The following is a 22,074-nucleotide window of genomic DNA, read 5'->3' as shown; positions in this document are numbered from 1 at the left end:
CTCTGTGGGGAGACTTATGTTGCTGACTCATTGCATCAACTCCAAACAGATTTATGTTTACAAAAAAACCCCTTTCCTTTTGTCCTTCTTCGCGCCCCCCCAGCAATACTGAATTTGGTATTCCTACAGAATACCTCCTATCTGCTGGAACAGGCTGCAGCCCGCAGACCACACAGGAGCTGGCTTTAAACTGGGTAGTTAAGATACAGCTTTCCATTTAACCGCTCTCAGCTGGAGCACCTCAGATACAACCTAAAAGTGGTATTACTGATAGGGGCTGCTTTCCTTACTGCGGGGCCTCGTTCCTTGCCACCTCACGCTGCTGTACATGGGCAGCAGGAGACGGGGCCTGCTGAGGTTTCAACTTGCTCTGACAGTTACTCGCACGTTCCCATGCAAACCAGTTACCTCTTCTCACCTCTCCTTCCCAGTCAGCACGGCAGGGACAGTTATTTCTGTATTTCCCTTTCCTTCTGTTCACATTCGGTTGTGCAAACGTTGAGCATTCACACTGTACTTCACCTCTACAGAAGTAGTGATGCTAATTTTGGAAATACAGCACAGCTTAAAGTTTCTAGTATTAAACAAGGCCTTTAAACAAGCGGCTGCCTGAGCAGCACTGCCACGTTCTAAACGCACTGGAGCCTGCGTTGCTTTTTACAGTTTTCAGCTGTAATTGAGCAAAAAATATCAGATACACGGAATTTTCTGAATAGGCCAGAAAACTTGAAAACCCTTTCTAAGGAGCTAAAGAACGACAAGGCAGATGTAAAGGTGACTTCGCTGTTTAATATCACGGCACTGGGACAGGCAGGGGCCTCCCCGGACCGGGCCAGCCCCCACCGCACCCCCAGCGGCAGAGCCAGGGCCGGCTGCTGGGGTCTCACCGCAGGGCCTGAGGCGGGACGAGGGCCCTTCTCGTCCCTTCCCCGCGACCGGGCCGCTCGGGGCGCCACCGTCCCGGCGTGGGGGGGAGAGCCGTGAAGGTGTGCGGTGCCCCAGCGCCGCGCCGCCCCCCCCCCCCCCGCCGCCCGCATCGCCCCGGCCACCACCGCAGCGCCCCTCTTTCCGCTGGGTCCCCGCCCACATTTCAACGGCTTCTCTTCAACTAACCAATCACCCAACACTTCCTGCAAAGCCACCAACCAATAACAGCGCTCCACGAAGGGCAGAGCCGTTGGGGCGTGTTTTGAGGCGGGCGGGACATTGAGCGGCGGTGGTGAGAGCCAGTTAAGACATAAGACTGGCGGAGGGGCGGGCGGACGGGCGCGCTCTCCGCCAATGAGAGGGGCGGAGCGCGGTGGGCCGGGGGTGGGGCTGTCAAGCGGTAGATAGGCGGGCGGTGGGGGCGCTGGGCGCGCGGACACGTGACGGAGGTGAGGGCCGCGGCGGGGAGGGGAGGCTGGGGGCGGCGAGCGGGGCTGCGGCGGGTGAGTGCGCCTCCCCCCCCCCCCCCCCAAACCGCCACTACCGGGGCGGTTCCGCGACCCCCGGGGTGGGGGAGCGAGCCCGCCCGCGAGGCATGCCGGGGGATTGGCGGGGTGAGGCGGTGGGGGCAGCCCCGGGGTGAGGCGGCGGGGCCCGGCGGGATGCTGCTGGGCCTTGGGTGTGGTGGGTGGCGGGGGGCCCGTGCGTGCGCCATGGGGTGGGGAGGGCGGCGGTCCCCCCCGGGGGTGGGGGGAGGCGGGGACCCCCGGGAGGCGAGAGGGGCGGCCATGCCTGGGGAGGCCCTGCGTGTTGAGGGCGGGTACGGGGCTGCTGTAAACGCCGCCGGCGCCCGCTCGGCCCCCGTAGGCCTCTGAGAGGCCTGACGTGGAGCGGCGGGTCTTCTGGTAAGTTCTGGGACCTCTGGGCTGGGGAGCGGCTTGTCGCAGGGCCGCGGCTGGAGCGGGGCCGATGGGGCGCTTAGTTGCGCCCTCCTTCCCCCCCCCCCCCCCCCCCCCCGATGGAGTGGGACGGGGAGCGGCTTCTCAGGGGGAGGGAGGCGAGGGTTGGAGGGGGGTGTTCGTTGTCGTGTGGTTTGGGTTTTGTCTGGCTTCTCGTTCTAATGTCGGCCGCTAATGTGTGGAAATGGTCTTGAGCTGCCTAAAAAAGCTTGCCATGAGTAGGAAGCCCCGCAAAGCTGGAAGAGGAGGTGGGTGTGGAGAGTGTGGCCTGGTTGGGGCTCTGCGAGGGGAAGTAGAAGTCTCTGGAAAAGGGGGTGTTCAAGGCACTGAACGGGAGGGCCCAACAGGTGAGGAAGATGTGGTAATCTGACAGCGAGGGTGGCCAAAGCTGAAGTACAGATGAGGAGACTGCAGCAGCAAGGTCTGAGAATTTTGGGGACTTAAAACACATGCTTTGATATTTATTGTCCAGATATCTTTTTTGTTGGGTGTCTTCAAAATAGCATGTGAATGACATCTCAGTTCTCATTTTTGGCTGAGTATTGTATTGTGTGCTTTTAAAAGAAAAAAATCCCACACCTTTGAATTAAAGCATGCATAGCTTGCTGCTTTCTTGTCTGCACTGATTCTAAAGAGTGAACTTTCACATGCAGTTTTGTGGTTGAGAACTTTCTAGGCTGTAGAAAGAGAAATGCTGCAGGTGATTTGGTTGTGAAGGGAAGCAGGCATGTATTAATAGTAGTAATAGTAAAGGTCCAGACTTTATTATTATTAGTGTTAATGTAATTAATACTGCAGTGTTTCTGCAGAGCATCATGGAAAACTCATTTTGGAAGTTATTTAGAGTGTGTTAGGTGTCTGAAAGCTGGTCTCTAGGAATGTAATGTAGTTCTATATGCAGTATGTTTGCTTAGCATTGTCAGTAAGTATAGCTGACACACAAGTTTTATGGGAGATTTTACCTGCTGTGGTTTGGGTTGTTGCTAAAATATTGCAAGGAGATAGTGGAACTATAATAATGTATGAGATAGTGCAGATAAAATACTGGTTCAATACAGGCTGAAATATGTTACTCTAGGTTCGCTCTGATGCACTTGACTTCAAAAACTTCCTTACTGTTGATTTGGCCATGTTACATGGGCTTATACAAAACACTTAACAAAACTAGGAGAAGCTTTGGGTTAAATTTTGTGTTTATATTAAGTCTCAGTATTTATGGGTTTTTTTTAAAAAAAAAATTATGAAGGGAATACTTGTACAATTCACAGACAACATCACAAGCTGTGTGTAAGATGTAAACTGCTTCCTGGTATCAGCTGCCCTCCTAGGAATGGAAGCCTGATGAGAAACAGTAAGAAACCTTGCAGCTTCTGTTAGATAAGCCTCTCATTTCATGTGCTGCACCACTTCCCCATAAGTAAATTAATAAATACTTTACTGACAATACACTGTGACTTGTACTTAGCCCTGCCTTTTACTTCCTTTTCTTGCCTTTCATTTTTCTGCCTCTAGTAGTGATCACGATGGCAGCTTGTTCTTGCTGGAATCAATTCTGTAGCAGGGCAAACTTGAACTGATTTGTAGGCATGATGATCTGAAAGTTCTTGGGGCACCTCCAGATCTCCCTCCACCTCATGTAGTTTTCCTAGCAGCGCGTTTGTTTTGTGGTCAAAAAGCCTTGCAGTTCTGTCTTTGCCCTCCAAGGACTTCCAGTTCTGTAGGAACGATTCCTTTGCTGACAAATGGTACATGGTGTTTTCTCCCTCACTGTGTCTGCACTGTTGCACATTATTTTTGGAAACTGGCGTATTTGAAATGCTTATTAAAACCAAACTTTCTTCCTGTCACCTTTCACACCTGTTCTCTTGCCTGGTTTGTGCTCCTTACAACCCAAACAGAAGCCAGCTTTTTTTTCTGTGGGGCCCTTGAGCTCTCCAGGAGAGGTTCGACTGATCCTTTCCAGGAGACTTTCCTCAAATCTTATGCAGCAGTGTATCCTAGCCACCCCCTCCCTTAAAAAAAGAAAGGGGGGGGATGGGGGGGGATGACAAACACTGAGCTCCTGCCTCTGGACTGTTGTAAGCAAGGCAGCTTTAGTTTAGCCTTGTCTGCTGTTCATTATGATGTTAAAGGCAGAATCTTCACGATGGTGGAAGCTGTCTACTGCGAAACTCAGCTTTTAAGGGGAAAAAGTGTTGTCTGCATCATATGAATTGCTGCATATATATGATCATAATTTTGTTATATCGCTCATAGAGGGGTGGTGAGGTAATGTCCTGGTTGCTGAAATTACAGTGTTTGGTCACACAGTTGTGCAGCCTTGCTGGAGAGTGTCGATCTCCCAAGTCTGCCTAAAGACAGGTCTGTCTTAGGCAAGTGCAGATGACAGAACTGCACTGGAAACTATGGCATTAAGCTGACTCTGCTGCCAACAGCTTAATTTCCTTTATCCTTGGCTACTTACTTTATCTCACAGTACTTTCACTTGTACTACTACAACTCTTTCTGCCTTTGCATGCTGGGTTGGACTGGGGTATTGGTTCAGGGTTAAAATAGCACGGCAGAAGGACTTCGAGCCATCTTAAACCAGCTGCTAGTTCATCATGAGGCTGTGTAAACAGTTACCCTGGCACCGCAGAGGAGCCAGGATGTGGAAGGTAGAGGGATTGTGAGAGGCAGAAGAGATTTCCTCTGCTCTTCAGTAGTTCTGGCTTTAAGAAACTAGTGGGCTACCAGGTAGGATAGCCCAGCCTTTGCTCAGAAACCATAAAAAGCTCATTTGAGAGGGGAAATGGCTATCTGTGTCTCAGCCTTTCTCTTCTTGTCTCCTTGCATTTTTTGTCTTGTGATGAATTTTCTTGTGTCTTAAAATTTTTTTCTTCCCTAGTTCTTGCCTTGCATGAGGATGCATTGTGCTTGTTTTTACTGGTGTGCTTCCACTCTAAATACCATACTGAAACCTAGTATTTGGAACACAGGACTTTGCTATCAAATTTTGCTCTTTCTGTACTTAAGAAATTCAGCTGTCACTTCAGGTGCTGCTGAAATAGAAACCACTGATGCTCTTGCAGTTAAATTGCTGAGGTGTAGTTCATAGTGACTTATTTTTAATAAGACCCATTTCATCTGACTGTTAATTCGTTAAAAAACAAAGTAGTAAACTAGATAGCCAGTAGCAATTCAAATGTAGTTATGTTCTGAAATATGCAGTGCTAAGAACTGGCTTGATGAACCACTCAAATAGATTAGTAACCAAGGAGATGATTAAACTGGTTTTGCAGGCTCTGTTTGACCTGACAGGGAAGTTACTCTCTAAACAGTATGTTCTGGAAGTGTGGTAGCAAAGGACTTAAACATCCTTTGTGCGGGCCCCTTCCCTGTCTGTCCTTCTCCAGGATGAGTGTGTTGGAGAGGAAGGTGACAGCTGTCTGCTGTATGGGTCAGGTGTTTCCAGTGTCATGCCAATAATTAAGAACAACTTTTCCCTTTATGCCCAGTGAAAGGTGAACTCTAAATACAAATGAATCTCTGAAGCTGCATGACTTCCTTGAAAGCCTTGAAGTCCAAAGGTGGCAATCACTTAGCCCTACATTTTAAGTCCTACTTCTATGACAAGAAGCAGATCCTATCTCTGAATCTCATGCCAATTTGGTTTAGTTTTTACTTTGTAAAAAATAAAGTCTCTGTAGTGCAGCTTTCCAGATAACTGTTTTCAGTGCTCTGCTATAGCTCCTGTAAATTCCAGGGGAAAATGCTTCAGCCTTTTGACAATCCGGTGAACAGTGCTTAAATGTCAGCTGTAAATGTTATGGTGAAAATGAGCGTTGCACTGAAGTAGGATGGAGACGTCAGAAGCTTTTGCCTATTATGAAAGGATTCCTTTGTTAAAGCCTTTTGGCAGTTGCATGATCAGAAATATGCTAACCTTCAGAAATATTACAGTTAAACCTAAAGAAGGGAAGTGCAGGCGGAGTCAAAAATGGCTAACGATGATAATTCCTTGGAAATCGGACACTTCTTCAAGGGAGAAATCGGATCATAACAGAGTAGGAGGCTGTGTGTCTGAAGGTTAGACTGTATTTTAGGTGACTAATTGAACACCTGTAGTTGCTAGCAACGTAAGGCTTCACTGAAAAATTGGTTTACGCCTGTTTTATATAAAACCTGAGGGTTTTTTCTCTCCCCCCTCCCCTCCCTTTCTATCGTCTGTTTAGGAATAACCTAATTTACTAGAGCGTAATCATGTTTATGTTGTGTTCCTAAGGATTGTGTGAAGCCGAAATTTTCTCCTGTAGCAGTACATCCATTTTGGAGAGAAGTAAAATGAGTGTTTCACTTCAGTTTCTCTTCTGAGAACATGATGTCTTTTATTTCTTGTAGTTGGGTTAGTTTGTGTATTGTTACAGATTAACAGAATAAGGAGCTTGGCATGACAACTGGCAGTGGCAGGAGATGCTACCAGTCTGTACTCAAGGTGTGTGAATGATAGCTTATGTTGAATTTGGGACTGATTTAATATGTAGGAGGTGTCCTAAACAGCTTTCTGTAGGGATATAAACTTGTGAATGCTGCTTGCCAATGATTATAAAGAGGCAAGGATGTGAAACTGCATTAGCTTCTTTTCATAATTTTAGCTTTTTTGGAGAGGGGGAAAAAAAAAGCTTGGGAACTTGAACAGATAGTCTTCTACCTTGATGTGAGGTTCGATGAGGCCTCAAATTCAGACAGAGCATTAACTGACAAATGTAGACCTACAGGGTAGATGCCTGTGGCTGTAACAGGAGCACAGATGTACAGCGTGGCATAGCTTCTGCCCCTGCTGCATGGGTCGCTGGAAGAATTGTCTGTTTTCACTAGGATGCTTTGACAGGAGAATTTCTGGAGCGGCCTTGCCTGCAATATGAGGCTGTGCGGCTTTGCCACTTACGTGCTGGCTTTTACCAAAGTCCATTTGCTGCTGACAAATATTTCTGCAGGGTTGTAGTTGAGGTGGGGTTGTGAAGTAGGTAATTATTACATATGGAGTCAGTACTGGCATGGAAGTTAGAGGGGATAGTTTAATTCTTTCACCAAAACTATTGCTGGTTGGCCAGTGGTGAGATTACTTAAGGGATTACTTGCGTGCTGAATCATTAATATACTTTGCACAGGCTTGGGAAGAGGTATGCAGAAACTCCTTCCTCTTAGAAGGAGAGCAGAGAATTTGCTTATTTTTAACCTTACTGTATTTTTAAGATTAATTTCCTTATACCACTTTCCAAGTCATGATGTGGGCATTCTACCTGCCTAATATAATTTGAAAGCGGTTGAAGAACTCGGGGTAAAATCTTCCTGAATTTACATCTATTAAAAATGTATTTGAGGCTCTGTTGGTAAGGTAAGACAAAATTCAACCCTTCCCTTGAAAAGGTGTCCTTGTGCCATCTCGTCTGTAGTTGCTTCAGTCACACAGGACTCATCCGGAGCTCTAAAGACCACGTTTTCAAACAAAGTTTCAAGCTCTTGTTTTTCTGTACTGTTTTTATGCTGGTGGGCATGAGTTTATTCAGAGAACAGCTGCCTGTGCAAGAGGAATGTGAACTTCCAAGGTTACTAGTGTCTGCTTGACAGTTTTCATTCCTTGGTTTTGGATTGTGGTTCCCACATTAGCAGTAAGAGCTGTGAGCTGCTAAGAGGTCTGTAACCGTTTTCAGCTTTGGCTGTACGCTGTGCATTAAGCAAACAGGCTTTGCTCCTGTGTAACAGCACTTGAAAGTTTTTGTCAGCTGTTTGTGCTGTGAATGGTGTCATTTTGGCTCAGGGGTGTTTCAGTGCAGTGTTCTGGACTGCGAGGGGGCGGGCTTTGAGCGTGCATTTAGACCCTAATCCTTAAGGCCATCACTATTGTTAGAAAACTGGCTGCAGTCGCATGTTGCTGTAGTGACAAACTGGACATGACCTCAGCACAAGTCTTTAAAATACAGTTTTAAAACATCCCCTCTGTCATTAGGAGTGAGTTAAAGAATAATCTAAGAACGGTAGATCTGGTACGCAACGTAGCTTTGGAGCATTGGATAGTGCTGATAAACCTTTTAAGACTGTGAATTCTTTTAGTTGCCTAAACATGCTTTGGAAAGTTGAAAGTTTGTTTTCTAGCGTGATCTTATGCCCCTACAGGCACTGTTAACTCTGCTTGAGTTATGTTTGTAAGTCTCCAGGGCTGCAGCCTAAGGCAGGAGTGTAAGGGAAGGAGGGGATGTTTGGTTTTATACTTGCTTTCAAAAAAATATTAGTCTCAGTTAAAATTCTGGTTTTAGAAGAAAAATTTGGACTGTGATTCAAAGGAGAAAAAGCAAGGAAGGCACAGGTTGTTTTGTGTCTAGGTTTTTTGGGGGCAGATAAAACTGGGCAGCATGCTAGGAGTGTTGCCTCAGTATCAACCTGCTGTGCAGTGATCATGTAGCAAGAAAGTCAAAATGAAACCTATCTTACAAGATCTTTTGAGCTACAGCTTGCCAAGGTCTATCGTATTTTAGGTGTGACAGTGTGCTGGGCACCTTATAAATTAGTTGAAGTGTGACATTTTAATTCTGTAAAGCCTCTGTTAACAGATAATTCTTTTTCTTTGGTCATCCTGTTAAATTAGAGATGGAAAGAGGGGAATCAAATCAACTGTCTTAAATACTAAGAAATTTTCTTCTGGGTCTGCCTCAGTAGCCTCAACTGCTTATGGATATTTGCCAGTAGTATCCGTGACTGTTGGAAGTAATTCCAGAGTAAAACCTGGGGAAGGGGCCTGGTGAATGAAAATGCCAGTGTCCCACAGTTGGAAGGGCAAAAAAAAAATACATTGAACATGAGAGAGAGGATTGATTACTTCATAGATTACTCACTGCTTGAAAGAGCTAGCTCATTGTATTTCAATTCCTGAACTGAATGGGAATTTCAGTTTCTGCATGATGCAGTTAAAGTCCTTCATTAGCAAGAAATAGGTTTTCTGTTTAGGCTTTTGCAGGTAGGTGAGTTGTGGTGCTGTGTACACGTGTCTGCTCTTCTGCTCTTGGACTGTGGGGGGGGCGGGGAGAGTAACATTACGACACTCGTGCAGCGTGATCTGCGGAACTTGCACACATGGTCCTCCACTCAGTTAATGTCTGTTTTGTATTAAATACTTTAGTTTTAGGTGGTATTCCTCTCCAGCTTTTACAGCGGTCTCAACCAGCCAGATGCAGTAAATAAGAGCTGGAAGGATAAGTTTGCACTTTTCTTAGTGGTGTGACAAGGCACTTCACCTGGTGTCCTGGATGCTCGGTTTTGTACCGAGAAGCAATGCTTCACTCTGTGTGCAGCACTGGCTTAATGTCTTGGCCCTGTCTTGTTTATTCAGATCATGGAGCTGAAATGGCTGCTGTATGTGACCCTGCTTGCTCTTGGGACTCTTGCTGTCCAGGCGCATGATATGGATGATGACAACGATGGCGACGATGTAGTTGATATTGAGGACGAGTTGGATGATGGCATTGAGGAGGTAGAAGAGTCAAAGTCTGAAACGAGCACTCCTCCTCCAACTCCAAAGGTTTGGCATGGAACTTCTTTTAAAAATTGAATTACTGCTTGTGTTGTGGTTAATGTAAGTGATCAGAGTTGTCTTTACTTTGCTAACACTTAATATATTGTGATGTTATTAAAGAAGTTATCTGGGAGGAGGGATTGGAATTGAGTCTAGCTGCTTCATTCCTATTCCCTTGTCCCCTGTGTTCTTCCCGAAAACTTGGATCCACCGTTGAAATCTGTGATGTGATTATCAGGAGTTAATGCTAATGTTTCCAGCTAGATACATACTTTGATTTTACTTGCAGACAAGAGCACAATGGCTTGGCACAAGCAGCAATATTTATGTAACTTCTGTATTTATGCTGCAAGGCTGTTCCAGGTAAGCTGTACTTGAGTGTAGAGGGGGAATGTGAGCTGTATATGCCTGTATTTCTTTAGAGTAGAGAATGTGCCTTGAAAGGTGCATAAATGCCTCTCTTCTCCAATAGGTTACCTACAGGCCCCCAGTCCCAACTGGCGAGGTGTATTTTGTGGAGTCCTTTGATAAAGGAACTCTAGATGGGTGAGTAAAATCTGAAGGATGATTCAGTATGGCAAATAATTCAAAATTTTGGTGGAAGGCCACGAAACCCTCGCTAGAGCCTGTGTTATTCAAAACTGAATCTAAAGGGCAGTGGTTGGCAAGGATTACAGTGGCGACTGTATGAGGCTGGCTGTTAAAAGTGCTGAGCTAATCTAGTATTTCCTTGAGTTCTAGTAACAAGGGGGAGGTGAGCTGTACATGTGTAATGTTTTAATCGTCTGACTTTTCGCTTTCTTCAGGTAGTGATAGGATGGTGAGGTACTGCTGTTGTGTTTGTAAGAAAAGTAAGGCACTGAGGCTATGATCCTGCTTTAGGGGTGGGGTGGGAAGTAGCAAATGCAGAAAACTTGGCAGACTTGGGGATAAAACTCCTTGGGGGATTGAGACACTGGGGTGTAGTCATAGGACAGCAAGGGTTATCTTAAAGGCAGGATTTTTAGTGGGGAAAAAAAGTACGATTTTTCAGGCATTGGATGTCTGTCTTCTAGATGGATCCTTTCCAGAGCGAAAAAAGATGATACAGATGATGAGATTGCCAAATATGATGGTGAGTCCAACCCAGGTTTTGGGTGATACATGTTTCTGATGTCTTTTGTCATAGCTGAAGAAGAGGTGCAAGCCGTTGTTTTCTGTTTCCCAGTTAAAATTCCATTCACTGAAGAAAATGGGAGGAGTGTTTATATACCTGGCTAAGAATATAAAGTGTAGTTCTGATTTAGACAAAATATCCTCTTGGGCGTGTTAGAATAATTTTTAGTGAAAATGTTGTGCTATAACTTGATAAGATACTCTGTGTTCTGAAAAAACACCCAATAGGGTATGTTGTTCAAAATTGGACTAAACAAAGACTGTCTTGAAGTTTTGATAACATTTGGTTAACTTCTTTCCAGGTAAATGGGAAGTCCAAGACATGAAGGACACTAAACTTCCTGGAGACAAGGGGCTTGTATTGGTAACCCGAGCCAAGCATCATGCAATTTCATCCAAACTTTCAAAGCCTTTTGTATTTGATACCAAACCCCTTATTATACAGTAAGTAAAGGATGACTTTGTGTTCTGTTATTCAAGGGTGACATGGTAGCAAGCTGAGGTTAATTCCCTAACTGAGCTTTTGTTGACTGGGGGTCTAGATGGCACAAGATACTGTAGCCTGTTATTATACTGTTGAAGTAAGCGTAAAATAGCAAGCCATATTCCCACAGTGGGAAGTTCGGAGCAGCGTGGGTCTCTCTGAAGCCTGAAAAGGAGAGAAGTCTGTGAAAGCAGACTTCGTAACCTGTCTCGGGGCTTCAATTCACTTGATTTAATTGTAGTAACAAGGTCAGGCAACTGACTTTTGTACTGCTAATTGTGAGGGGCCTTGTCCTTTTGGAGAAAAGCTGGGTCTGTATGTAGGTCAGTGCACTTCCTTATGCAATAAACTGCCCCCAGTTTCCAAGGTGGAGTGGGCAGAGTGGTAAAGATGCACTCATTTCCTCCTTCCTTTGTCTTCGTTCATCTGTCATGGAAGATGAACAGCTTGCCTAGCTCTGTTTGGCCATGACTGTTGTAGAAGAGTCTGCTTGCATGTATGTTAGACTAGCAGGTCGAGAGGAAAAAGAATCATTCAGTGAGAACAGTTGAATTGTAGATTATTACCTACCCTATCAGTTTTAAACAAGGAATAAGCTAATTCGTATTTGCACAAGATAATGAATCGGTCACTTTGCTTTGCATGACTGTTTAGTTTTGGCTCAAAATACAAGGCTAAAAATAAATCCCAGTGGTCATCTACTCCAGCTGCTGGCATTGAGAGAGGATCAAGCATACTTAGCCTATCCCTGACAGAAATGGTTTGCCATTTTCAGACTCCTTGGCATCCCTAAATATACTGTTGTATGCTTATAACCCTAAAGGTGCTTCTCCTAGGATCCAGTTGTTGCTTTGGTAGTCTTGCAGATGAGTTGTCTGTCTGCCATAGTAGCTGTGGGGAGAGTAATTGGCTTGCCTTAATCTCTGTGGCAGTGTCTTGCATATTGGAAAGCTTTTTCTTCCTTCTCTCTACTTCTAGACCACCACTCAATTCCTTTAATTGTTTCTGAGTTTCAAATCAGTTTTTCTTGTTTCTCAGGCCCTTATGAATATTTGATTAGTCTTTAGAGTGCAGTGTGTGTATTTAATGCTCATTGGGCATGTGATTTAAAGCAAATGACAGCAAAACAGTCTTTACTCTTAATTTGTACTTGAAAATTTTAATTGTGTATTCCAGAAGTAATTTTTCCCAAGGTATAACATATTCTCCCCTTCTTTGTCCAAAACTAAAATTAGGTATGAAGTAAACTTCCAAAATGGAATAGAGTGTGGTGGGGCCTATGTGAAATTGCTTTCAAAAACCCCTGAATTGAACCTGGTGAGTAACGCTGCTACTTTGAGTATTAGCTGTGAAAGAAAAGAAACCCCTTCAATAAAGGCAGTGGGGCCTATTTAGGGCCTGAGCTCCGAAGTACTCTGCACTTGGCAGTTTCTGGCCTCTTGTGTGAAAACTCTCAAGTTTCCTAGTAGCTGAGCAGTTCTAGACCTTTACTAAAGTCTGCAATACTTCAGATTTCCCTAGTTCTAGGACCAAGGAGGAGGTATGAGTAGCTAGTGTGTGAGGAGAAGCCTTCTCAGGAAACTGTCACCCGAAAGACAGATTCCATGTTTCATCTTCTAAACCAAACTAATGCAAATAACTGAAAATACATCTTGCACTTTTTGCCTTGCCTTTGACATGTGAGCCCACTTGTGAGTTACTGGGTATACTTAAAAAAAAAAAAAGTTCAGCTGCATACCTGGCTATATAGAACCATTTGCTTCATAAATGACCCTTGGAAGAGACCATGCTACAACTCCTAAGGATTAAGAGTAATTTTCTCTCCTCTCAGTGCTATACCTACCTGAAGTGGTTTAGCCTATTCAGAGAAAGCTTAACTGCTGGGTCACCTTGCATAGGCTTGTGTAGCCTATGGATTTTCTCTGCCTATCTTCCTAGACTTCATAGGAAGTACCTTTTACAATAGGTTACCTATCCTTCTCCTTCCCTTCTGAAGTCGCATTGGAGCTGTTTTATTAATAGAGATTCCAAATTATGAAAGACACCCAGCAGACCACTTGACTGCCTAACCAGTTTCATATGTGCGTTGAGTTTTAAGATGACATTAGCAAGAACAATTAGACTTGCTCGCGGTGTTCAATGGTGAGATTATTATATCCAGTTAGCTTTCAGGTTGAGACAGCACACCAGTTTATAAGTGTGTAAACTAAACATAACTTGACTTTGCTTTTAATGCTGCTTATTGCTTTGTGTGAGAGAACCTCACTAGCTAGTTGTTCATTATTACCAGAAACTGGTATTTATATATTGATAGCTTTTAAAATCCTTTAATGTAATGCAGAGGTACACTTAAACATTGTGGTTGTCACACTTACCTTTTTGATAACACTTGAATAGCTGTTTTCCATCTGGAAAGTAGAGACCAAAGGGTGCAAAATCGAGTAGCTGGGATGCTTCTGGTGTTTTCTGAAGAGGTTTGTATTCCTGACGCAAGCTTTAGTGTGGGTACTTCACTGGCTTGATACCCAAGTTGCAGAATAATTTCTAATGAATTGGGAGCTCTTATGCCAGGCGGTGACTTAAGTTGTATTTCAAAATAATGGAATGAAGTTTTGCGTTGTTTTTAAAGGATCAGTTCCATGACAAAACTCCATATACAATCATGTTTGGTCCTGACAAATGTGGAGAGGACTACAAATTGCACTTCATCTTCCGGCACAAGAACCCAAAGACCGGCAAATATGAGGAGAAGCATGCAAAGCGTCCAGATGCAGACCTGAAGACTTACTTTACCGATAAGAAGACCCATCTTTATACTCTAAGTATGGTGACTGTTAACTATGCATGTTAATAACTACTGCTGTGTTTTCTGAATCAAAGACTCATAAAATGAGCCGGATGAACAACTGAATATCTGTGTCAACACACCATACAACTAAACTGCTTGAAAGCTCTGAATGCAAAAAAATGGCCTTATACAAAGGCTTATTCCTTCCTTGCAAGAAGTCTTGATTTGTGTAAGAAAGGTCACGAGACCTTGAACTTAATAGTTAAAGGAGAACTGAATTTCAGAGCAGTTGTGAGTAACTTGATATGCTAAGTGTATCCAAATAATTACTGACATTTATAAACTGCTTGAATACTGCCCCCTAGTAATTTGGGGTATGCTAGGCTTTAGATTTTCTTGCTACTTTCATAGTACCAGACAAACTCAGTGGTTCTGGAAATACAGTGTCGGGTCTACTAGTTACGACTAAAATCTTTCGGGGAGTACTCAGGAGGATCTCTCTAGCTTTTCTTACTACAAAGGCAGCAATGGATAAAGGAATGAGATTAAAATCCTTGGAATCAGTAGTAGAGAGTCTTATTCTTGAGTAGAATGTGAATACATACATTCTTACTACTAAAGCAGTACTTACAGTGCCAAAGTCAACTTGCTGTGGTAACTGGTAAATCGCTCTATGAGCTTCTTTGTGCTTTTAACATTTTTAAAGGAGGACTCCTGCAATGAGTCTTCTTTCTCACAAGGTGGGATGTGGTACATCATCACTAGTTATACTTTGGCATAAGGAGAAGGGTTCTTAACAATTCTATATAATAGTTGCTGGGTAGGTGATAGCTTAGAATGCTGAAGTTGTAGTTGCAGTGGGGATGAGTGATACTTTATGATGCGTGCTTTGTGTCGTATGTGTAACTGCTACATCAACTTTTTTCCTTACAGTCTTGAATCCTGATAATAGTTTTGAAATACTGGTTGATCAAACGGTTGTCAACAGTGGGAATTTGCTAAATGATATGTCTCCTCCTGTGAATCCACCCCGAGAGATTGAGGACCCGAATGACCAGAAGCCTGAGGACTGGGATGAGAGACCAAAAATCCCAGACCCAGATGCTGTTAAACCGGATGACTGGTAAGCTGATGGAGGGGTGGAATTGAGGGAGACCTTGGCCTGATAATTTGGTCCTGATCAAAAAGTCTTGTTCAGATGACTTGCAGAAGATTTTGAGTCTCACCCTTGTAATCAAAACACAATCAGTTTAGGCGTCTGAGCAGCAGTTTGGACAAAGGCAGAGAGGATCCTTGTCCTCTGGGAATTACTGTTTAGTGCTCCTGTGTTACTGTGCTGGCCACAGATAAAGGTTTTACTGAAACAGCTCTGCTAGCTCATGCTTTCATCCTTGATGAGATCAAAAGATGAGCTGCAGAAGGTATAACTGTAAGATGTTTGTAGTTTTTTGTGTAATGCATAGTTACGTGTGCCTGAAATATCTGACATCCTAAATAAGAAACTGATACTGGGTTTCTGTCTTTGAACCTATGCTTTGTGAACCATGGACTCAGTTTAAAGCTCAGGTGTGTATTTGCAGCAACCACTATGGGATTTGCTGTAATATGCCCTTTCCAGATTGGTTTTAAAAAATAAGTAGTATTACCTTACAGTTGGCATTGTGACTGTGCGGTGAGGCACATGTATGGGTAACAAATTACAAGGTGATTTAATTCTGAAATCATGGTGTTACACTTACCCTATCAGAACTGAAGCTGGCTGGTTGTCTAGATCAGTGGGCTTCTTCAGAGTCTGTAGAATCTTGCCTTGGGGTTAAGAATTTTTGTGTTGTGTGTGTTAATACACAATATTCTGTTTTCAAGGGATGAGGATGCTCCTGCAAAGATTGCAGATGAAAATGCTGTGAAACCAGAGGGCTGGCTGGATGATGAGCCAGAATATGTAGCAGACCCTGATGCTGAGAAGCCTGAAGATTGGTATGTTCACTGCCTGTTGCACTTGACAGCAAGTATTTCATGGCTTTGGTACTGGCTTCTATGAGTGTAAGAGTAGCTAGTTCATTGCTCAGTAACAAAGTCATCGATTCAGGCTACCTTGCTTCAAAAGTAGAAGGCAAAGTTGGTCTGAGGAGTCTCACCTTCTTGCATTCACCTGTGCACTTTTCAGCTCTTCTGTGATTGTAATCTGGATGGGGCAGGGATGATCATCTTGCAGTTGTGCTGTACTTGGGAGGGGAGGCTGTGCTCAGGGACTGGCTTTTGTTGAGCTTCTGTGCTTCCAAGCTACTTCTTGAAATCCTCCTTCCTTCTGCAATGTCTTTACAGACCTATGCTATACAAAGTTTCGGTATCTCCATTTCATGGTAGCAATTTTAATTTTCTCACAAATCGGATGTTGTCCAAGTCTTATTCTGTATAAAGGCAAGGGGTGGACTTCAAAACTGAATTTCCCTTTTCAGGGATGAGGATATGGATGGTGAATGGGAGGCACCTCAGATCGCAAATCCTAAGTGTGAAACAGCCCCTGGCTGTGGTACCTGGCAGCGACCAATGATTGACAACCCCAACTACAAAGGCAAATGGAAGCCTCCTATGATTGATAACGTGAACTATCAGGTTGGTGTTTTTATTGCTTAAACTGCTGGCCAGTGCAGTATTTCTTTCAAAAAAAGCAGAACTACTTAGATTCAGCAGGTGTAATTAAGAATACCGGTACTGTTGTGATTGTACGGTGTTTCAAGTGGATAGGTTGAAAGTGCTTTCCTACTTGGCTTTACGTCTTTGTAGCACAAATGAAAATTGATTCCCAAAACCTGTTAAGTTGCACCCATAGACCCTGTAATTAAGTGCAATGGATTGGTCTTTCTCTCCATTCAAAATGGGCTGAAAAATGATTGTATTCTAGCAGGTGAGGCTGAATGTCTTTTATCTTTCCTAGGGTATATGGAAACCTAGGAAGATCCCAAACCCAGATTTCTTTGAAGACTTGGAACCTTTCAGGATGACTCCCTTCAGTGCTGTGGGACTTGAGTTGTGGTCAATGACTTCTGACATCTTTTTTGACAACTTTATCATCTGTACTGAAAGGGCTGTGGCTGATGATTGGGCCAGTGATGGATGGGGACTGAAGAAGGCAGCTGATGGTGCTGCAGAGGTGAGAAATAAAGGTTTAACTGTGCTTGACTGGAATAGTAGGAGCATTGTTGCTGTTCTCTCCCACAATCAATATATACCTATATGTGCCAAGGCTGGGGGTTGCTGTAAACCAGATTGGAACATTAATTCCTAATTATAATATGGTAATTGTTGCCGTAAGTAGCGATGACGTACTGCTCTTTTGTGAGGTTTTTGCTCTGGCAATTGGACTGTTAACTTTAGCCTAATTCTTAATTTGTAAACTATGGAAAAAGTACTTTTGCAGGTTAGCTTTGGGATACGAAGTACAATGTTGAAAGTTGCAAACAGCCTGTTTGAAAAGCCTGTCGCTTAAACTTAACTGCTACAACTTGCTGTATGGGATGAAATTTGACAGGATTTTTTTTAAATCTTATAGCCTGGTGTTGTGGGCCAGATGATGGCAGCTGCTGAAGAGCGGCCCTGGCTTTGGGTAGTCTACATCCTCACTGTGGCTTTGCCAGTGTTCCTTGTTGTCCTTTTCTGCTGTTCTGGGAAGGTAGGCATTTCCTCTGATAATAAATAGTATAATTTTTAGAAAGATTCCCCACAATGTGCCTTAATGTCACAAATAATTGCATGGTTTTGACGATTCTTTTTAGAAACAGCCAAGTGCTGCAGAATACAAAAAGACTGATGCTCCTCAGCCTGATGTGATGGATGAGGAGAAAGAAGAAGAAAAAGACAAAGGGGATAAGGAAGAGGAGGAGGAGGAGGAGGAAGCAAATGAGGAAAAGCTAGGTAGGTGAACTAGATAATCTTCAAACAGTTTGTGTTTTCTCTCTGGTAGACTAGAACAGCAGGATTGGCAGATGTGGAGTAAAGCTAATAGTAAACTGAAGATAAGTCAGAAATGAGAATGAGATTATTATTTTTTTCTCCTTAGAAGAGAAGCAGAAAAGCGATGCTGACATAGGAAATCTTAGTCAAGAGGAGGAGGAAGAGGAGGAGGAAGAGGATAGGAAACCCGCATCAGAGGTAAAAACTGCTTAATCTTTGAGGGAAGTCTTGTGCATTTTTTTCCTTAAGTCATGGAGAACAAGCCTGACTAAAGCGTTAAGTTAACTTGGCTCATGTGATACTCCCTCCCAGTGTCAGAACTTTGGAAAATTTAATCGCCCTGCGGAACAGGAGTTGCTGTGGCCAGCTTCAGAGGAGTTGGGCACCTTGCTAAAGGCGCTGCCACAGGCCCTGCGTTGTGAGAGGAGTGGGATTGTGTGGAACGCACCTTCTGGAGGCAAAAGCCTTGTGCAGCTTTGTATGCAGTCAGGATCTGACCTCTTAAGTGCTCCATGCTGACATAATGGCCGACTTAAAAATGGGTGGAGTGTTGCTTGAAGTTAAAGGGGTTCTCACAGCAGCAGAAGCTGTTGAGTACTCTCAGCAAACAGTGTACATCCGCTGTGAAAACAAGAGGATTTGTGTTTGCCATGTGTAGAGAAAGGAAGGGTAGTAACAGCAGTAGGTCTTTTAAAAAAAATTAAATCCTAACGTATAACGTAGAACTGAAAGTAGATTATTCTTTGTAAGTTCGCTCAAAATGGTTTTTAAGGGTGTTCTCAGATTTTATTTCATTGATGTTTATGCAGATTACTTTCTTGCAGGAGGAAGAAACTGTGAATAGATCACCCAGAAACAGAAAGCCAAGGAAAGATTGAAAAAAGTCATAAGAACTTGATCTGTGATTTTTTTTTTGTTGTTGTTGTTGTTTTCAAACATGGTTCTGGGAGAGGACCTTGGACACCTTACATTGAAACTTGGACAAACCTCAAGATTTCACCATCCACAGGTTCCAGTCACACTATCCAATGTAATGGAGTGTCTAGCAGTAAAATATTTGCAATCATTTGTTTTAAAGAACATCATTCCTGTAGAAAGAATGCATTTAATATAATGGGCTGTGGATTTTGGAATGTAACATAACTAACCTTTTCATTTTTGGTTTTAAATATTCTTTTCTGTTTTTAAGTAGATTGGTAGAACTTTTCCGGTCTCAAATCTTGGCTTAATTTAATATATTAATTAGTGAAAAATAACAATGAATCTTGAAAGTGCTAGGTGGTAAACACACAATTTTATAACTAGGTTTTTTTACAAATATGTAAATTCCTAAATGCACCAATGTCTTTATATCCCTTAAAATTTGATAATTGTTTAAAGAAAAGTTGTCAATGCCTTTGACAACCCCTCTGCCCTCGAAAGGAAAGAGAACTGGGGGGGGTGTATGGGGAAACCAGTAGTGAAACTCTCCAATCACCTTTCTTTTTTGGGGGGGAGGGGAAAGAGGAAGAAGGGGTGGAAGGAGGGGGTTATTCTATAGAATATGCACACTGTGCATGGCTAAGGCCCTGTTAAGTGTTGACAAATGATCTAGGATTTGGACTGGGTCATCTTAATGTGGCATTTAATCCTGCGGACCTTGCAGGTAACGGATTTTGTTAGGTCTCAAACTCTTCTTGTAAAGCTAATGGGTTGTTGGGGGGGCAGTTAGACTAATTCCCCCTTTCCCCTCTGTTCAGCCACTGTTGCTTTCCTTTCTCTGTGACTATACAGCTTTTTCTGAGTGCAGCTTTGCCTCAGTTCCTGAAGTGCTTCATGTTCAGCTCATTGTCGAACTCTATTTTTATAGCTAGGCCTACTCCTTTCCAGGGTCCAAACACTGGACAGGACAGTGTCCCATATCCTCTCACTGTTATCACTGTATGTCTACTCCTGTAGAAATGGGGGAGGTAGTCAGGTAGACAAGGTGAACTGAGTATTTGTTAAGGAAAAAAAACAAAAACAAAAACCAACCAACTAAGATGTCAGTATTGTAGGTGGGGAAGGAGCATGTGGAATATCTGAACTGGTATGTGAAACTGTTTAAGTCTTTTATCTGCTCTTCATGTAACAAACGCATCCTAAATTATATTGTGAATGTTAGGGAGTTCCAGTTCCAGCTGAATAAATTTTTTTTAAAGCGTTGAGTCTACCATATTATACTGTTTCAGACACTTCTTTTTGTGGAATGCAGGTGATCACTACACGAGCATACCTCTGAGGGGGAAATCTGTAACTTCATTACACTGTACCAAATATGTTGGCGTTTGGATGTCTATATAGATAAACTTTTGCCTTTGTTTAGAGTGAAATTAAATGTTCTGAAATTACTCTTCTTGCACTGAATTTAAACACTCCAGTGTTGTTTGGTCATAGCATAGGTATAGCGTGGGGAGTAATTCCCAGGGGCTGGGGAGGGAAGAGTGTTCCAATTACCTTGCAAACAATCTTAACAAATTGCTCTAAAAGACTCTTGTTTTGGGGTTTGTTTTTTTTTTTGTAAAACACCTTTCGCTGCCTGTCCTTACGTTGTATCCCTTGGTTGTTGTGTTTGAAATATTAGTGATCACAAATGCATAGCAGGATTTCTTGATCTTTCTGCAGTGTTCAAATAAACTATTGTAAGCAAGAGACTGGAAGTAATTTCAGACTTCTGTTGGGAGCTATTGCATGTTTAGAATGCCTGTGCCTGTTGAACACCTGGTAAATACTGCTCCTAATTGCAAAAATAGCTTATACTCTGACATGGAGGATGTCATAGCTTAAGCATTGCTACTAGCTTGTTCTCAGGACTGTATTTTTATCAAGGAGCAGCTGCTATTTATGACTCTCAGTCCTTTGAGATGAAGTATATGTAAATGGTTTCAATTCAGCTAACATTTTGAGCACAACGTAAATCTATTAATATAATGGTTTTTTTATCTTAATATGCAAATTGCCTTAAATTCCCAAACAATTCATGTGCATACATGTTCTTTCAAAGCATCAAAAGTGAACTTAAGATCTGCTATCAGCTTTTAATTAGTATTATATTAAAGCTAATTGTAAATCTACTTTTGCTTCTGCTAAATCTCCTGCATGTTACGGCTTTTTTTGATACCATAGTGTATGCTTCTTTAATAATCACTACAATAAATGAAGACTTTCCAAAATGGATAGACAACTCCAAAGTTTTTATCCTGCTTTCTGACTTGGGTGGCTTGGTTTAACCTCAGCGTTGCTCTTATTTTTAAAGCCATGGAGGGGAAAAAAAAAAATAGCTATTTGCTTATTCTGAGTACTTTTAAAGCGCAGCTGTGTTTTGGAAGTACTGAACCTCTACCTGGTTGTAACCTATGAACTGTTATGAATACCTGAAGGTGTATTTGGGCCTTTTGTGTCTGTGCACCTGAGAGTGGCAGCTTCTGAAAAGGACATTCTGCTTAGCTGAATGTGCTGTGTCTGGTGGTGGTGGGAGTGTTCATGGACTGAGATGGTAAATCAAAACAAAACCTAGGGGGTTCTGGAACACAAGGCAGTAGAAATGCCAAAAGCAGAATTTTCTCCTGGAGCTGGTGCTCAGTAAAGGGAGTTGATAAAGATGCAACTACCAGCTGACCTGTTCCAGAGGTGCTGCTGGATGTGAGCTAGACCCTCTGGGTAACTGACTGACCACAGCTTGAGGCTGTGACCTCTAAAGTGCATTGTGAATGGCTGTTCTTAAGACCGAGTTATGGGCCTGAGGAGGGATTCCTGCAAGTGCTAATTGCTCGTAGCCGTGCATCTCCGCGTTGTCTCTCACTTTTTCTGTGTGCCTCCCTCAAAAGCAGCGCTCCACTTCGGCTGTGGTTACCTACGTGCGGCTCGTGCCCCCTCCCTCCATCCCTCACTGTTCCCCAGTTAATACTGCTCTCACCTCATGGTTTCAGAAAGGGTTTTTTGGTTTGTTTTTTTAGGGTTGCTGAACGAGGACTGTGATTTCATTTGCAGAAAAGACCAGTCTTATTTCCAAAAGGTACCTGTAGATGCAACTTGAAAAAAAAATATGTAAAAACTAATCAATAAAGAAACTTAAATCTGTTTGGCTTTCTTTGTCTAATTAGCAAAACTTCACCCCTTCTGCTTGACCCGCGGTGAAGGCAGCGGGTCTGGCTTGGGCACCAGCTGCAGCCGGGGGCCAGGAGGTGGAGGTGCCCTGTTCCCGGGAGGCGCCCGGCGCCCTCTCTGCTGCAGGGCCCGG

The 22,074-nt window shown here is 43.3% G+C and overlaps 1 protein-coding gene across 1 annotated transcript; it reads left to right on the top strand.

Moving 5' to 3' along the window:
• The first annotated feature begins 1,343 nt into the window (after nucleotides 1-1,343).
• On the top strand, nucleotides 1,344-19,304 carry CANX (calnexin). Its single transcript, XM_086470775.1, has 15 exons — nucleotides 1,344-1,376; nucleotides 9,253-9,441; nucleotides 9,908-9,981; nucleotides 10,491-10,549; nucleotides 10,893-11,034; nucleotides 12,310-12,391; nucleotides 13,704-13,896; nucleotides 14,796-14,985; nucleotides 15,726-15,839; nucleotides 16,322-16,478; nucleotides 16,801-17,016; nucleotides 17,416-17,535; nucleotides 17,639-17,777; nucleotides 17,923-18,014; nucleotides 18,641-19,304. Exons 2-15 carry the CDS (start codon nucleotides 9,256-9,258, stop codon nucleotides 18,692-18,694), a joined length of 1,818 nt encoding a protein of 605 aa, XP_086326901.1. The 5' UTR covers nucleotides 1,344-1,376; nucleotides 9,253-9,255; the 3' UTR covers nucleotides 18,695-19,304.
• The last annotated feature ends 2,770 nt before the right edge of the window (nucleotides 19,305-22,074 follow it).

The sequence above is a fragment of the Leptosomus discolor genome, chromosome 10 (genome assembly GCF_034619465.1).
Source record: "Leptosomus discolor isolate bLepDis1 chromosome 10, bLepDis1.hap2, whole genome shotgun sequence".
Lineage (NCBI taxonomy): Eukaryota > Metazoa > Chordata > Aves > Leptosomiformes > Leptosomidae > Leptosomus > Leptosomus discolor.
This window is presented reverse-complemented; position numbering and strand designations above follow the sequence as displayed.

Coding starts and splice junctions, on each gene's coding strand:
- CANX (XM_086470775.1), top strand. CDS start 9,256: ATGGAGCTGAAATGGCTGCTGTATGTGACCCTGCTTGCTCTTGGGACT. Junction 12,392..13,703: donor AAACCCCTGAATTGAACCTG/GTGAGTAACGCT, acceptor TTGTTTTTAAAG/GATCAGTTCCATGACAAAAC. Junction 17,017..17,415: donor CAGCTGATGGTGCTGCAGAG/GTGAGAAATAAA, acceptor TAAATCTTATAG/CCTGGTGTTGTGGGCCAGAT.